General features: G+C 43.3%; 1 protein-coding gene across 1 annotated transcript; it reads right to left on the bottom strand.

Moving 5' to 3' along the window:
- Positions 1 to 7,211: 7,211 nt before the first annotated feature.
- LOC112888102 (probable protein phosphatase 2C 26) lies at positions 7,212 to 11,693 on the bottom strand. The gene is made up of 4 exons (XM_025954457.1): positions 10,047 to 11,693; positions 9,500 to 9,613; positions 9,149 to 9,413; positions 7,212 to 7,876 (listed from the first exon to the last, which is right to left on the bottom strand). The coding sequence occupies exons 1-4, from the start codon at positions 11,343 to 11,345 to the stop codon at positions 7,752 to 7,754; spliced, it is 1,803 nt and encodes a 600-aa protein (XP_025810242.1). The 5' UTR covers positions 11,346 to 11,693; the 3' UTR covers positions 7,212 to 7,751.
- Between the last annotated feature and the right edge of the window lie 5,974 nt (positions 11,694 to 17,667).

Below are 17,667 nucleotides of genomic sequence, written 5' to 3'. Positions count from 1 at the left end.
GTGGTGACTGCTGAGGGGTTATGGAGCCATGAGAAGTTCAGAAGATTGCTGTAGACTGATGAACAGGCACATTAATGAGGCAGGCTTTGGGTGATGTTTGCCCGTCAAAAACTACGCAAATTGAGACCGAATGATGTAAGCTTTTGTTGAAACGAGGCCCTACATGATGTGAGACTGCAACTTTTACTTGACGTTTTAGAAATGTGAGGTGCATCTTCAGAGGAGTTGCTCGGTGGAGATGGTGGAGAGATTTGGGGGAGGACGTCGTGAGATGAGATCTTGCGCTGGGTGCTGCGAACGCTGAGATCATCTTGGTCGTATCGGTGCATTGGTTGCGAGCGGTTGGGCGGCGATGCTTCGTGCCCTATTTCCTGTCCCCAGTGTGAGATGCATTCCCTGTTTTCCGTAGTAAACAAATCGGATCCACTTGTGCCAGGTCAAATCCGAAGGGTCTAACATTCAAACTCACGAGTAGTAATTTGTACGTTTTCCTTTTCGAGTAAGGATGGTCTCTGCTCGAGGTAAGATAAGATTGGTCTTTGCAGGACTGCTGCAAATGGCTTGTGTTTGCAAGCAGCTGGTAGCCTGGTAGTAACTTGCAAAGCCGGACTGGTTATCTGAAGGGAAGAAGGTTCAGATTGGGAGCTTACTAGTTCTGTTTGTGCTGTGCACAGCAGAAAGTTAGTGGTAACGCACAACTGATAGCCAGGGCTAACGTGCATTACACACGACAGGTAAACCCTGCAGTTTGTCACAAGCACAACCTTAAGCTGACCGTGGGGTCACGACCTCTAAACATCAACCACAACTGGCAGGCGAAGTTTTCGTCTGCAGAAGCGGAAATAGGTCGATCAGAGAACCGTCTGCCACCTAACCATCCTTAAATGCGCGACAACTCTATGCTCAAGTTTCGGCTCTGCAAATTCAATCCATGTCACTGTACAGCTTTCCTACCCTCTTTTTGTTTTCAAATCTCCTTTTTGAAAAACCACAATCCACTCTTGGACAAAGCTGCATCACAGCACGGCCCTTTTTTTAAAAAAAAAAGACAGGGAAAGAGAATTTGAAAGTACTTAGACGCGTCTCATGATCACAAGGAATCATCGGCAAAGTTGACCAGCCCGCGTAGAACAAACGGGCGAGGAATTATCGCCGGCCGCATGCCACTAGAATAACATCGGGTGCTCGGGGCTAATCCGCCGCGAGATCGTGCTGGTCGTACAGGTGATTTGCTCTCCGGATTGATTATTACGCGGTGACCCAATCATAAGCAAGCGTATCTCGGTGATTTCATATTTTTCGCCTCGGGATTCCCCTGCGGCAGGGTTTACTTTTCACCTGATCCCTCCGCGCGCGGCTTTGAACCTCGCCGCCGCCTGGAATCCAGCTATACTTCTACGGTAATGCTACGGAACAGACGTCCGATGTCTGTCCATAAAACGGATGCTCCACACATGTTGCAAGAGACAAGCATTAATATTATAATTATTATTTTTTATGTTTCGTAGTGGGTATCGCATGAAACATGGTATCAATGTTGCAGTGAAATTTCCATCCTCAAATCGGATGTCAGAATTATTTGTATATATTTTTTGTAATGTTCCAAATATTATTTTCTGATGTTGCAACTGTTATTTATCAATGTTGCGACGGACCATCTGATAAAAAAATTCTGATCGGATGTAGTCTGGCATCCGCGGATTACTGGAATCCAGCTCTAGCAAGTGCCTTGCTAAGTTGCTATGAAGTTCGGTACTTTGATTCCAGTTACCCATTACGTTTAATACTTGAGTGGCCTTTGGAAAGCTGAAAATCAGCATTCCATTTGATTCACAGTAACTGCAAACAGTGGTGAATACCACGAGTCCACAACAGATTAATAAATGTCTTATAAACATCTCCAATCCATATTTAAGTATGAAACTTGCATCAAATGAAGCGAACACGCTTATAATAGTTCAGATAAGGTTACAATACTATTTCTTCTTAGGTTTACGCTTTCTCATGGCCATGAAAGTCTCCTATATATCATCTTCATTCATATTAAAGGACATATCTCGCTCAATGAAGGTGGTCAGGATATCTTCAAGACTATCACTCATCCTATTTCTTGACTTGCTCTTGACTAAGTTCATTGCTGAAAATGCTCTTTCAACACTTGTCGTTGTCACCGGTAAAGTCAATACCAATTTGAGAAGCAAATACACCAAATCATAAACTTGGTCCCTGTTTGTTTCTACAAGCTTAACTGAGAGATCAACAAGATTGTTTAGACATTTAAAGCTATCATCTTTTCTCACATCATCAATAGAGTTATCAAGTTGCGTTTCAAGTCTTCGCAAAGCATTGCGTGGAATATCATTGGGGTAAAATTCAGCAAGCCTAAGTAGCTTATAAGAATAAAAAGACCAAAATAAATTGATATTTCAAGTCATAACAAAGCATGAACCGGAAATGAAAAAAAATGAGTTTGCATGATCTACATACCTTGTGGGAATCAAATGAAGCAAATAAGTTGGAAGGATTCAATGCTGCCATACAAGAAAGCAACTCCATATTAACCTCATCAAAACGAGTATCAAGTTCTTGACTAATTTGGTCAATAATATCAATATATACTTCTCTTCTAAAATAATCATTATTTGTTTGGTTTGCAGCAAACCGTCTTGATCTTCCATAAGGCACATAAGCAACCTCCATTGCAGGAACATGAATGCCATGTTTATTGCAAAATAAAGTGACCCTTTGAAGGAATGCAACCCACCCATCAGCCCTCAACTGCTGCATTCTATTCTTTGCCACACCAACAAGTAAAATTGCATTGAGAATATCTTGCTCACTTCTTTGCAAACACTCTGTCAACTCATTTGTGTATCCAAGAATTGTAACCATTTTGACAACCGTTTTGTAATGAGAGCCCCACTATCAGTGTTTTATCACCACGCTCACCGAGAGATACCCTCGAGGTGGTGAGTTTGTAGGTAGGGTGTCGCCGACATCAGAAACTCAAAGGTGCAAGAAATACAAGGTTTAGACAAGTTCGGGTTGCTGAGAGCGTAATACCCTACGTCATGTGTGGTTTGTATTGTCTTAGGTGGTAATCGGGTGATCTTCTGTTTGGAGAGGGTCTCTGCCCGCCCTTATATAGTCTGGGGGATAGGTTTACATGAAAGTCCTAGTCGGGTACAAACCTAGAAGTGTTGCCCGAGTACTTTTCGAATAGTTTCTTACCGTGTCCGACTAGTTTCACTACTATATGAATAGTCCTATTATACTACGAGTAGTTACAACAGATGTAGGGCACGGGCCATGTCTCATCCCGTATCCTAAGAAAAATACGCTATGTGCACAGTCCCGTGTGCCCAGGTCTGACAAGCCCCCGAGCTCTTCGTAGTTGAGTACTGCAGGCGTTCGAATACTTCTGAAGGCATTTTCAAGTTCTCCCGAACTTCATCTCGAAGGTGTCTTCCGACTACTTCCTTGGTTGCGTCGAGTCTGTGAAGTGCTCGTGCCCCGAGTAGTTGTCAAGTCTTCTTTTATATAGGGTGCGATTGAACTCGCACTCCATATGGAGTAGCCCCTGAACCTTACGTTGACTCGTAGAATCAGGCTGAGGGTCAATTTAATCTTGAGTCTTCTGTTCTTATCTTCCAACGGATTTGAAAAATTAGCAGCTGATGACACGTGTCCCGCAGCTCCCGAACCTTGAATCCAAATACTCAAGGTTTGGAATAAAGGATCCAAAGAATCGTGCAGGATCCAAAGAACCTATTATTAAAGGAGTATTAAAAAAGTCACCACGTTCATCGAGAGAGTTTAGAAATTCTCACGATAATCTAAAAAAGAGAAAAATTTACACCGTCGGATTTTATGAAGATCTAACGGTCTAAAATAATTAGAAGAGTCCATATCAAATTCAATAAAGATGCAATGGTTTAAACTAATCAAAACAGTCCAATTTAGGCTAAAGCTACGGCATGACAAAAGAACCGCTTAGCTTACCACGTGTATTAAAATATTCCATATATTCCACAACTTGCACATATGTATGTACTTGGAATCGGAAAGGAACCGGTCAAGAAAATAAGCCAAAAACAATGTCTACAAGAAAATCTTCTAATCAGTTATAGGTAATGCTTTGCATATTTAGATTACCGCACGACATAATCCTCCTATAAGATGTCATCTCAAACATAATAATTTTCGTAAATAGAAATATATAGTCAAGCATTGCTTAAAAAATATAATAGTAAGGTATCAAATTAGTGTTACATATGCTATGCAACATTAAGGCAAACATATTAGACTTAACAGGAACTTAACAGGGGCATTGGAAACTTGAGACATATGGCTCACGTTAAGCAATTGTCTAAGAAAAATGCTCTACGACGAACAAACAAACATCATGCATACAATCAAAATAAATATCTTGCTCCCCCTAAGATATTTAACAAATAATATATTAATCCTCCTCAAAGATGCCAAAAAACAACAGCAGCATCGTGCCAATTGAAGCATTACCTAGCCAATTAAGTCGATAGCCTACGATATACAACAAATGATTCCGACAGCCACTGCCACTCAGGAAAAAAGTAAGCTCGGATGCACAATCTAATTCAGCAAGAGTCAAACTCCACAGGGAGCTTCTCTATTAGGTGCATCGGATGCGACACACACTAATCGATTACAAATATGTGGAGGAAGAAAATGGAAGAGGGAGAAATCAGTAGAAATAGCTAGAGAAAATGGAAATAAAAGAAAAGAGTTAGAGATAGATGGCACAACTCTAAAGTGGACCGATTTATGCAGTCAGATGGGCCAAAGACCAAAAATGTACAATAATCAAAGTGGGAAAAAATATCAATAGGTTGGGCTGAATAAAAAATTAAAAATATATTTATTAATATATATATGTGTATATATAAGTTTTGCAACGATAGGAAAAAATAAATAACCAAAAAAATTGACCAAAGTCAAGAGAGAGGGCCCAACCTATTTTAATATAACTTTTTATTTAATCCAAGCCCGTTTTAATTCACTCCGACGAGGAGTCAGGTCTAAATTTGTTGGATGCTACTCAGAGATTCTAACAATTGGACCAAAGCAACCTCTGACGCACAATCTAAACTCAGCAAGAGTCGAACTCCACAGGGAACTTCTCTATTAGGTGCATAGGACACCAAACACACTAATCGATTTCAAATGTGTAGAGGAAAAAAAATGGAAGAGGGAGAAATCAGTAAAAATAGCTAGAGCAAATGGAAATCAAAGAAAAGAGTTTGAGACAGATGGCACAACTCTAAAGTGGAGTAATTTATGCAGTCAGATGGACCAAAGACCAAGAATTTACATTAACAAAAGTGAGGAAAAAATACCAATAGGTTGGGTTGAATAAAAAAATATATATTAATATAGCATATATATATATATGAAAAATACTTTCCACACTCGCTTGCAGCTACTCTCACGTATGTATCTCATAATGTAGGACGTATCTGACCCAATGAAAAGTATGTACCTAGAGTATGTGATCATATTAGACCATCTATAATGGTATATACGTTGGGTATATGATCATACATAGAGTATGTGGGCATGCTAATTTTTATATACTAGTATATACTAAAGATATAATCATAATATACTTAAAAAATAAGAATTCTTTTGAAAATTTTTATATATATCCCTTTGAAGTATCTTAGAATTAGCATACGAATATACGCACGGTGATATTCTGATGATAAGAGTAGCTACATGCGAGTGTAGAAAAAACTTGTCATATATATATATATATATATATATATATATAAAGTTTCGCAAGGATAGGTGAAAATAAATATATAAGATATTTTTTGACCAAAGTCAAGAGGGAGGGCCCAACTATTTTAATATAACTTAATATTTAATCCATGCCTATTTTTAATTCACTACGACAAGAAGTTAATGTCTAGATTTGTTGGATACTACTGAGATATTAACAACTAGACCAACTAGACTAGAGATTCTTTCGCTAAATAATAATCAAAATATTGGAAGGCACAAATCAAAGTGCAACATCTAAGTTACAAGTTGTAGGCTTTGACAGCATCACTAACACATATAGATAAATATATTTAATAACTACGACAAACCTATACCATACTACAATTAATTATCAAATTTAGATATTACGTGCTATAATGTGCACTTGTGACCTAATATTAAACTCAATTCTCAAATTTAAAAATTGCAATTTAAAGTATTAAAATATGCCAAGGTGATATGGAATAAAGCACTTAAAAATTAATGATTGATATGAATGCATGTACATAGAAAGCTGCGGGCAGTATTTAACGAGAGCGAATCAGAGGTAAATAAAATACCAAAAGATCTCTTCGGTTAAAGTACAAAAGTAAAAAGAAAATGCAAACAAAAAACAAACTAGCTAGCGCGGGCCACCTTGCTAGTTCTTAGGAAAAACAAGTCAGAATGCAATTTAAAGGTAGGCCCCACTTGCCAGCAGGTTGTAGAACAAGTCCTTTCTTAAGATAGTAGATAGTAGATGAGGTTAACACAAAGTATATAAGATGGAAAAAAAAAGAGAGAATTTAGTAGGAAAATCTCATTTCACAGCTTCGCCACTGAATGCACGTACTGACGTGCAGCTTTGGATTAGTCAGCTCGTGCTTTGCCAACTGCAAAAGCAAATGCCAGAAATTGGCTGGACAAATGTTCAAAGTCCTTGACCGAATCAACAAGCACGGGTGTTTGTGGTAAAACTTGTTTGACAAGGTGTCCAGTTGGCGGAGATAGGATCTTGAAAAAAAAAATCAGTTCTCGTTGCTGTTAGGTTTGCAGTTTGCATGCTCCGTCTACACTGCAGAAATTACATGCTCTGAGCCTCTTAATCATTCCTTTGCAACATGTTGGCAAGTTAAATCTGTCAGCATTTGCAAACAAATAAACCATGCACATGAAGAAAGAAAATCATTATGACTTCATGCACGCGATGGAAAGAGAGTCCCGACTCCTGATAATAACCTTTCTGAGGCAAGGAACCAGCCAAGAGTGAGAAGGCATTGAGTGGTTTTTGCCGCGGGAGGCGATACACTTCCATGGCCACTAACAGCTCTATTATTTCAAAAGAAAAAACTAACAGCTCTGGCCCATTCTTTTAGGGACCTCAATCTCAGATATATATAGACCAATCAAAGACTCAAAGGAGAGCCACCTTCAGGACAAAACGAGGTGCTAATCATCAATTTCTCTGCCATGACAATTGACCAGTTCCAGTTTTCGATATAATACAGGCTCATTCCTCACATGAATGAGAAAAAAAACAGCATGTACCTAAATGTCTTCTTCCCCAAGGATGAATGAACCCACCTCTATGACAGCACGAGGTGGAAAAAATTGTCAGAGGTGAGTACTAACCAACGAAAGCTGTGGCGGCAAACAAAGCAAAATTGGCTCTGCTTTGCCAAGGAGATCCTCCCCACATGGGCTGTCATATCTCTGCAACCTTAATGCATCTCGGAGTTAACTCATGGGCATGAGCTGTGCCAAAGCTCATATCAGGATCAGCGATGATCTCCATCTGGAGAATTCCACTTTGACAAGTGTATGAGGACTGCATATATCTGTATGCAATGCTGACTTTTCTCTCTTGACGAGCATATATGCAGTTGCCTGGGGTGCTGACCGGCTGAAGAGGTTTCAGCTGAACATTGCATCAGAATAAATACCAACACTGATGGTGGATCAGCTGAACATCACACATATGTTCCAGAGGATTTCCAGATTCTCCCTTCGAGAGAAATAACCATGATGGTGACATCATCATGGTATTTTCTTCGATCCCCTTGAGGTATATCTAATAGCTCGTAAAAGTCCATACCTAAGAAGACAAACTCCAGGTTAGTATCGGCATAATGCTCATGGATGACCACAAAGATATTTCAACCTCGATAGTTGTATGGCCAATACAACAAAATTTCCAAACCACGTTACAGTTGTATGACAAATCTTCAACTATGCTCTGTTCTAACTTCTTATAGTTGGCACCTAGGCGCTCACTGTTCCCTCCAGCCTACAGAGCTGCCGAGCGCACTGTATAATCATGTTTTAAATTTATACATACCCATTTTAATAGCTAGCAGCACAATCAAAGGACGATTCTGATAGCTTCTATCGTTTAAAACTTTCTGATGGTTGAGTGGAAATGATCAAGTGGAGCCTAGTGTTCTTTACACCAATAATATAATACTTATTAAGCTTATGATTTGAACTGAAATCCTTGTACTGTAAGTTTGCATGAAACTCTACTCTGAACCAGTTTGCGTCAAGGGCCCGAGGATAAAATAACACTGGAAACTTTAGCTCATATACATGCATTTGATGCCACAGCAATGACTCTTTGATGGACATTAATGCCACCTCTACAATAATAGTAGCAACTGCAGAGGACCCCATCTGCTACTGTGCTACTGCCAGCTACTGTAGACTGTAGAGCACGACCTGCACTACTGTTCCTATGTGCAGTATGGCAGAGGATCTGTATTCCTTATTGACAAGTGAGACTCAGGGCCACATTTCAGCGAGGAACTGTCCCATAATTGACGGCTTTAGGTGGTAGGTCAGTAAACCCCAATCAAAACTAGCACAAGCTTGTCTAGAAACAGAACCACAGGCTATCAGTGTGAAGTGTACTGCGAAAGCTTTCAAATCAGCAACATCACATTTGAAAAAAACTATCATGCATGTTGATCAAAGATTGAATCTTGACTAAGAAAAAATCCTCTATCAAAAGCTGGAAGGGAAAGCAGTACATATCATTGCATCAAACAGGTTCAGACAAAATCTGAACACTGTAAAAACCTATAGGGAGAGATCAAGTGTGGGTAGTAAAAATTTGGTCAGAGGATTCTTGCATGCTGCGAACTGACATTAGAGATTTTGACAACTGATCTTTAACTTTGCTATGTAGAATTACTTCTAGTTTTTATGCATACAGATATGTTTATTCTACAAAGATTGGTCTGCCATCCGAGATGAAAATGTGCGAGCACCCAAGTACATAAAGCAGCATGAATAACTATAGTGCCAATAGATCAAGAAATGAATGCATTTGCATTCAGTAAAGAAGAAGAGGGTCATACTGTAAGCTTACCGGCTTTTTTTGCCGCACGGGAGAGTAGCTCCTCAATTAAACTCTGTGAAGGATCACCCTCAGGAAACCTCTCCATGAAATTCTCAACATGTAGAACTACCTCCTCATTGCTCAGATACTGATATAAGCCATCAGACGAAAGAACCAGAAATTGATCCCTTGTGGAGAGCTTGTGGTGGCAAAGAGAAGGTGTGCATGATATATATGGTGTGTCACCTATGTACTCATTGCGAAACATCTCTAGCAATCCGTCATTCAGTTTTGCCTGTACAAACATACACAGACTTAAAATTTACCACTTTTCTCTTATCATTGAGCCTACCATATCAATCAACCTGCAGTCCCTATTACCTGTTTGAGATACCCTGCCCCAAATGCACGGGTAACTTTTAGACGGCCCTTAACTCTGTCATTCACAATACACTGATCATCATCTGGATGTTCGCGTTTGACCCTCTGCACTTCCTGCACATAGACATGAAAGAATATAGTTCATATGCAGAAAGAATTCATGGCTAAAACATCCATATTCCTTTCCACTAACACATTTAAACAAAAAAAGGTTGGCTAGTGGATCCAATGTAAATGTCAATGATGAAGGGAAAGAGGGATGAGATATTGACAATACAGCGTGAACCAGAAAATTGCTCTATACGGTTATTGTGCTGAGATGTTAGTACAGCTGCCTTCTGAATAATCCTATGATATATGAATGCAAATACTACAAAAAGAACTATCATCTGCAGATGCCATGCTGCTGAACAGGCAATGCACATAGTGCACATGTATTCACAGAATGCAATTGGGTCTGAACAATTATATTGAACGCAGGCTCATCTTTTCAGCTAAGTCAGCACACACAAATATAGTGAATCAGCTATGTCTGCAAAAAGGTTACCTCTTCAATGCTTGTGCTATGATCAGTCGACAGCTGCAATGCCTCAAGCCCAATCGCAGAATACCCATGGATCCTTGCCTCGGTCTCCAAGCCCACACCAATGTCCTCCACCCGCATGGTTCCAAGCACACAATCATCATCATCATCCCGTCGCTGCGCTACGATGGCGCGGCTGTCCCCAAGGTTCATTACATACACGTCGTCGTCCCTCAACAGGGCCACGAGCAGGCACGCACCGGTCACCGCCAGCTCCGGGTGGGTGCCCATCGATTGGTTGGTCATGTCCAGGTAGGCCGACTCTGTAGCAGCTAGCGCTCGGGTGAGCGCGGTCAGTACCGCACTGTGGTCCCTCACCGCCGGCGCGGCCGTCAACCTCTTAACTTCCCACTCCCTGCCGCTTTGACCGTCGCCAGCAGCAGCGGCGTGGGCCCATATGGGTTGCCGCCGCTCCTTTAGCCTGGCGAGCGACAGCGCGAACCGGCCGGAGCCCGAGAAGTCGAGCTCGCTGTCCTCGTCGTCGCCGTCCGCCAGGAACTGCCACAGACGCTTGGAGTCCGGGTCGGCCTCTTCGTAGAAGATCCCGCGGAGCTCGCGCAGCAGATAGCGGTAGAGGTTGGCGACCAGGAAGTCGGGGGCCTCGGGGCCGTTGAAGCCGTCGTAGATGCCGACGAAGAGCCACCGCTGGTCCTCGGAGACCACCACGTGGACGCGGTCCTCGCCGGCGCGGCCGTGCGCCCACTGCACACCGTCCTCGCGACGGAGCGGCACGACGCAGGGCCGGTTCTTCTCCGAGACGCTCCGCCGCAAGCTGCCGAATGACGGCTTCCGGAACCGCCTCGAGAAGCCTCGCGACGACGATGAGGGGGCGGGCTTGGTGGGCTTCGCTGGGAGCGGGCCAGAGAAGGGCACGGCCTGGTCGAGCGGGCCGGAGAGCTGCCCGCCGCGGTCGATGGGCCCGGAGAGGAAGAGCGGCCCCGAGGAGAGGTTGGAGAGCTGCAGCGGCGCGGAGGAGAAGGACGAGGATGTGTGGAACGCGGAGGAGTACTGCGGCAGCATGCCGCCGCCGGCGGACGACGAGTGGTAGATCGGCACGGGCACTGACGAGTTGGCGGAGAGCGCGGCGCCGGAGATGGCGTGGCGGAAGGAGGACGAATGGCCCGCGGCGGCGGCGGCGGAGTTGGCGGCGTAGCAGAAGGAGTGGCCGAGCGCGTCGTCCAAGCACGGCCCGTCGTCCGCGGCCGCCGGCGCCGGCCGCGCGCACGCGCACGCGGTGAGCAGCCGCGACGCGCCGCTGCCCATGGCATCCGACGCTCCGGCTCCGTCTTCGGTGGGGGAAAGCGAGCGGTGTGGAGCACTGGCCAAGCTACTCCGAGTGCCCTTTTTTTACCAGTACGCCGCACTGGCCGAGGAGGGAGACGAGGGCGCCGTGCGTGAGTGCGCCGTGCGCTATGACTACTAGACGCAGCGCCGTAGCCGCGAAGGGCCGGTTTGATAAAATCACTCTTCCTCGATGCCTTCCCTGCAAATTTGGGAACACACAGCCTAGGCAAAAGCCAGAGCCCCGGAGGACCGAGCTGCAAATCGATGCTTAACTGAGGGGTCGAAGTGCAGAGTGCCAGGTGGAGCTGGTATGGTGGGTGGCCGTTTTGTCCGCACCCGCCCTCCTCACGCCGCAGAGCAGGGGGGGAGAGGGGGGGGGGGGGGGGGGAGCGGTGACGTGGCGGCGCGGTGTTGACGTGGAGGGGATGGGGAGTGGAGAGGAGTCAACGTTCCGCCTCGAGCTTGCCACCCGCACTCGGGTTTATTTACGGGGGATGGGACTCCACCCAGGGGCAGATGCGTAAATCCGCGCGGCGTGGCGCGGCAAATTGGATGGCTTTGGCGGGCCAGCCAGAGCGTAGGAAACTCGAATTGGATGGCTGGCCGGCTGACTAGTGGGCCCACCCTCGGTCCCGAACAAAAATACTGTACGCTCTGACTTGGGTGAGTGCCTCAGTGGAGCATGGTGTTTTACAAAGTTAAAGTTTCGTAAAGCTCAAAAAAAGCTACAGCAGTTTATGAGCACGAGGTGAATGGGAGAAAGAATAAAATGGTGAGGAGGAAGTATACCATGCAAATTTAGAGCCTCTTTGGCAGGGCTCCGGGAGCGGTTCCTGCTAGAGCCCTCCCAAATGGGATGCACGCATCTGACTCCGGCGGTAAAGTCTCGAAATTTTCGCTTTCTGGAGCGATTTGGTGGAGGAGGAGCCATAAAACGTGGCTCTGTGCGGCTTCTCATATCTCGCTTGCCACCTTTGCCCCCGCCCCGCGTGCGCTGCACCTCCTCGCGGCAGCCGGAGGTTGGGCGGCGGTGGGAGTGCGCACACAGGGTGGGGCGGGAGGCCAGGAGGCGGCAAGCCACGGCGGAGGAGGCGGAGGCCGCTGGCGCTAGCCCGAGGCGGAGGAGGCGGCCTGCCGCGGATGTCGAGGGACCAGGGGCTGCTGGCGCCGGCACAGAGGTGTTTCGCGGAGGCGAAGGGTGCGGGCACGGAGGCAGGCACGGTCCGTGGCCAGCGCGGAGGCAGATGGTAGAAGAAAGGATAAGGTGGAGAGAGAAGGGAAGAAAGAAAAATAAATGAGAAGAATGAAAAGTAAAAAAGAAGGGTATTGTGGTTATTTCATACTTTCTTTGTATTTACCAGCCAGATGAATCCGTTTTGCCAAATATTTTTTCAAAACGGTTTCAGCCCCACCAAAAAAGCCGCTCCACCAGAGAAACTGGAACTGGGGCCTCCATTTTAGACTAGCCGCACCCCTACCAAACGGGCTCTTATATTGTGAGTATTACACATGATTTTTCATGAAGCCGTTTGCATCATCAATTTAACTTGCACCATCAATTTAACTGCTATTTGAGTTGAAAGCTAAGCAGATTTCACTGTTTTTTTAAAAAAATAACAGATTTCACAGTTTGAGGGGGTTTGGACAGCATATTTCTCCTTTTCAAAATCGCGCAACCAAACAGAAGGATCCAAACATGGGCAAATGTAGGAACAGAAGAGTTCTGCAGGATGTTTCACGTGAGGATAGCAGGGGGGCCGAAAGTTAGCGAGAGGAAGGGGGGGCATTGGATTCTGAGGGTACCTGGCAAGTCAAAATTCACAGTACTGCGAAAGATGCAGTGTGCCGAACTGCGTTCCCGTTGTTTTCTGCCGTGTACTTGTCCCCCGTCCCACTCTGAAAATCTCAGCGGGCAACAGACAAATGTATGAGATCGAAAAGTTGATTGGAAAAAATCAGAGACTCCACCTGTGCCAAGACAGACAAACGAACTAATCTTTTGACGACACAGCATGTTAACATCTGAAGAGCTGAAAGACGGGTGGGTGCCCTGGGTGGGTGGCTCATTCCAAGTCTGAACAGTGCTGTAGTATAGCTGTATAGGATAGAACCACCCTGCAAAGAAAGAGATATATCAAAGAAAAACAGAACAGGACCTGAAGTCTTCCAAAGCCAGGCTACTTTCTGTGAGCATGGTAGCATTCTGTATTCATTTTTTTTTAAAAATGATCTTGTCTTTTTTTTAATCCCAGAATGAAGATATTGGCAAGGAGAACAGTTCAGTTAAACAACATTATGGATTATTTCAGTCCTAGCAAGAATTAATTTAAATCTGGTGATATGAAAATTCGAGAGGAAAAAATGTTCAGTTATATGAAGAAGATTTCTGTAAAGAAAATAATGATAAACTGTGTAATTCAATCTGCCTCGAGAACAATAAGCCAGTAGCCGAACGTTTAGAAAGCTAACAAAGATGCCGCACCTAAGTACTTACAAGTTTATATATAAGAGCTTTGCAGCTTCACTGAAAATTGGCGGACCAAGGAACTAAGCATATCTCAATCCATGGAGGATACGGATGTACATATCTCATCACAGGTTCGAGCATCACTGGCTTGGATTCAACTGTGTTTATTCTTTTAATTAAGAGGGAGACCAATTGCCAAGTCCCACCTACCTATTCTCGTTCTTCATTTAGTGCGGTGCTCCGGTCTGAGCAGGGAGCTACAGGGTGCATGAAAGCAGTTAGAAAGAAGTTTGTTCCTTTCAGATGTTGAGCATGATGTAACAAATGTGACATGGTCAGAAACCCATTAAGTTAACAGCCAAACTTCTCGGCTCCTCAAGATATTCAACATATTTCTTTCTCGGCTACAGGGTGCATGAAAGCAGACCCAGTTTTTTTTTTTTACTTTTTAAAAAGAAAAATGAGACCGGGGTCCAAGTTATCATAGAGGCAGGGGTAGCAGGGCCTAGTTCTGCCAATTGCACCACTCTCTCACTATCACATGCAGCAAAAAGTCTAAAGAGTACGACGCCACTCACAGACCAAGAGAGAACAAACTGTTTGCAAGTAACAAGACAGTAGTTAAAGTTCTTGATGAGTGGAAGCCTAGTAGGTTAACTTAGTTGGGACCCACGATGCAGCACTGGTCAGATTGGTTGACCGGGCTGAGTGATTTGGAACCCACTGGGCCACCAAAGGGGAAAGGCATCCTTAAGATCATAAAGTATAGAGCAACCTCTATAAGTACTTCCGATCCAATTTTGCCAGCAACGAACTGGTTCTATTAAGATTTTACGTTTCGACATAACCAAGTTCTCAAATAGTCATAACAAGCTATGAACAGATCGAATCACCAACCGACTGATGATTCGAAACAACACTCGAGTCAACCATCAGTGAGCTAGTGGTCTAAGCAATCTCTTGATTGCTCCCATGGCAAGGAATAAACTTTCCTGTGCTTTTAAAGTATGGGCATAAATGCACAATCCAGGTGGGAGAATATATGGATTAGCAGGTTGCAAATTTATGTCTCGGTGTAATTATTTTTGTTGGAAAACGTCCTGCAAGGACTAATTTTGTTTAGAAAAATATAGGTGTCAAATGAGAACCTGCTTTGGTTTGTCCGCTTCCCACCAAAAACGTCCAACTCAACTGGGACCATCCATCCGGGAGAAAGGAATCTTGGACTTCTGTTAGTCTCCCTGTACATGGATTAAGATAAGCATAGATTAATTTAGAATAGAGCAACATGGGGATAGGGCTAAAACCAAAAGTTCTGCAATAATAATATACTTTCTCAAGTCCAAGGCAGGCAGATAGAATAATGGTTAGGGCCTAGCGGGGCTACGGACGGACTGGAGCACGATGGACTGAACAATTACAAATGTGTAGAGATATGGGCCCTTAAGAGAACTAGGACATCGGTAATGAAGTAAAGAAAGCCCGGTGCACCTTTTGCAGCACAGACCATTGACCTTTTGTTTTGAGACTAGAGATCAAATAAATGTACCATCAAGCTAGCCTTATGTCCCTCTTGACGGCCAAAAGCCAGCATATCTATTGTGGTACCGGCAGCAAAGCTGCTTAGCTTCAGGAAGCAGGACCCAGCAGACCAAATCCACTATTCTGGGAATGATTGGTCCTGCGGTGCCAGGAAAAGAATAGCTTGGAGAATGAACCCTACTGAATGAAAACTGGCCGCTATCCTTAAGTAATACATAATCCTATGCACCTATGCAACCTACACTGATCACATATTGCATTTGATTTTTACCATTGCATCAACCAACTCTTTGTGATTTGATCCACTCAAAGAGCTGAGAAATGCCTATCATGAACCATGAAAATTGTAGTCAACACAAAGCTGTATGGTCAAGATAAAGCATATGACAGATGGATAGATTAGCTGAAGTTTCAGGATATTGCTATCTGATCCGTGAGGAAAAATAACATTGAAATTCAAAACAAATAAGAAGAAGAGTTGTTGATGTTCAATAGCTGCTTGAAAAGATTGGTCCTTAAACTGTTACAAAAGGGGGCAAATATGACAAGATAAATTAAAATGACTGTCCAAAACTTTGGACCAGTCACGTTAAAGATAATAGAGTGATAGACCATCAAGCCTATTGTCTGGCACATATCCACGGTGTTTTTTATTATAAAAGCATCAGCTATCCTTTACTCAAAGATTTTATGTAAATGGAAATAAATTTGCAACACTTTCCCAGCACAGGGACTCCCATAGGTGATTCAACACATGAAAATCCATATGTCCAGATGTGCCATCCAGCAAAACAAAAAAAAAAGTGAAGCCTGAAGAACTACAAAGGACATGTTAACATGAGGAACCAACAAATGTAAAGGCTAGTGCAGATTTGCAGCAAGACAAGATGGCCTGGGCTGGGCCCAAGTTCCAGGTGAGGTTCATTATATTACTATATAAGTATCAAGAGGTCCAAAGTAGAAGAATAACATCAGAGAACACATTATCTAGCCTGGAAAACTCTTCCATATAAAGCTGTCAATATCAACTTCTATATTCAAATCACCAAATATCCTAGTGGAGAATTTCCGCATCATCTAGTTCCGTGCTTCTTTACCCATCCTAACAGCAAGCTCATGACTGTTTACCAATTTGGACATTGTTTTCAAGAATTCAATCTGGGATGGTTCCAGAGAAACCTGCCAATTAGTTTGCAAATGTCTCAACAGGACCGCCACTATTGCATGCAATTACAGGTTTCTTTGCTGTCATAGCTTCTAAAGGAACAATGCCAAAGTGCTCATTCTAAGATATGCGGTTGAAGCAGAACATTTGAGCTCAAGAAAATAAAAGGCAAGTGCCCAATATACCTTTAGAGTCTAAAAGGACACAGAGGCAGTTAGAAAGAAGTCTGTTCCTTTCAGATGTTGAGCATGATGTTACAAATGTGACATGGTCAGAAACCCATTAACAGCCAACCTTCTCGGCTCCTCAAGATATTCAACATATTTCTTTCTGATGCTTATCATACCCACCTTATGGTATGTACCAAATTCATATATGAAGATAAACACAGTTTATATTTGTATATAATCCATGATCCTTAAGTTGACTTCTATTTCAACAGGAAAAAGGAATATCTGTTACCAGCAATTATCAAAGTTGCTTCATGCAGATCATTACCGGATGGCATGGACCCATCAGAATGAAGCAAAGTGAATGCTGAGATAGCGAGTTCAAGGTTCTCATTTCTTTCAATTGATCTAAAATTTAGCCTGCACAACGGTCAATCAATAATAGCATTAAAGAAATGGCATCTTAGGTTAAGATATTGACAAGAGTGATTTACCTGTGACTATATGAGACTAAATTATATGGTGACAATCTGAGCTACAGAAATATATATGGTCTTTCTGGTTACTTGTAAGCATGGAGTTCATCAAACTGCTCAACAGAGAATGCTGGATGCAGAATAGCAGGTTCAATTCATCTGGCATGGCGAACAAAATAGGTCCTAGGCTCCTAGCAAATGAAGATGCGGTGAACTTGCTGTTTACTAGAATTAAATCCGCCATACCTTGATTTCAAAACAAAAACGGACACCTTTAGCATGTGTCACAAAAGTCTAGATTATGAACAAGGAATGAAACAAATTGCAATACAGTGACATAGGACAAGATCAGTCATGGCTTCAATTTTATCAATGGGCTTGCGAATTGCGATATAACTTCAGAAGAATAGAAGTGTGCTTTGCAAGCAACACGTCAGGGAAATGGAAATAATATACAATCCGAAAAGATGCACAAAGGAAT

This window comes from Panicum hallii, chromosome 1, assembly GCF_002211085.1.
Source record: "Panicum hallii strain FIL2 chromosome 1, PHallii_v3.1, whole genome shotgun sequence".
Lineage (NCBI taxonomy): Eukaryota > Viridiplantae > Streptophyta > Magnoliopsida > Poales > Poaceae > Panicum > Panicum hallii.
The sequence above is the reverse complement of the archived record's forward strand: the minus strand, read 5'-3'. Positions and strand labels throughout refer to the sequence as shown.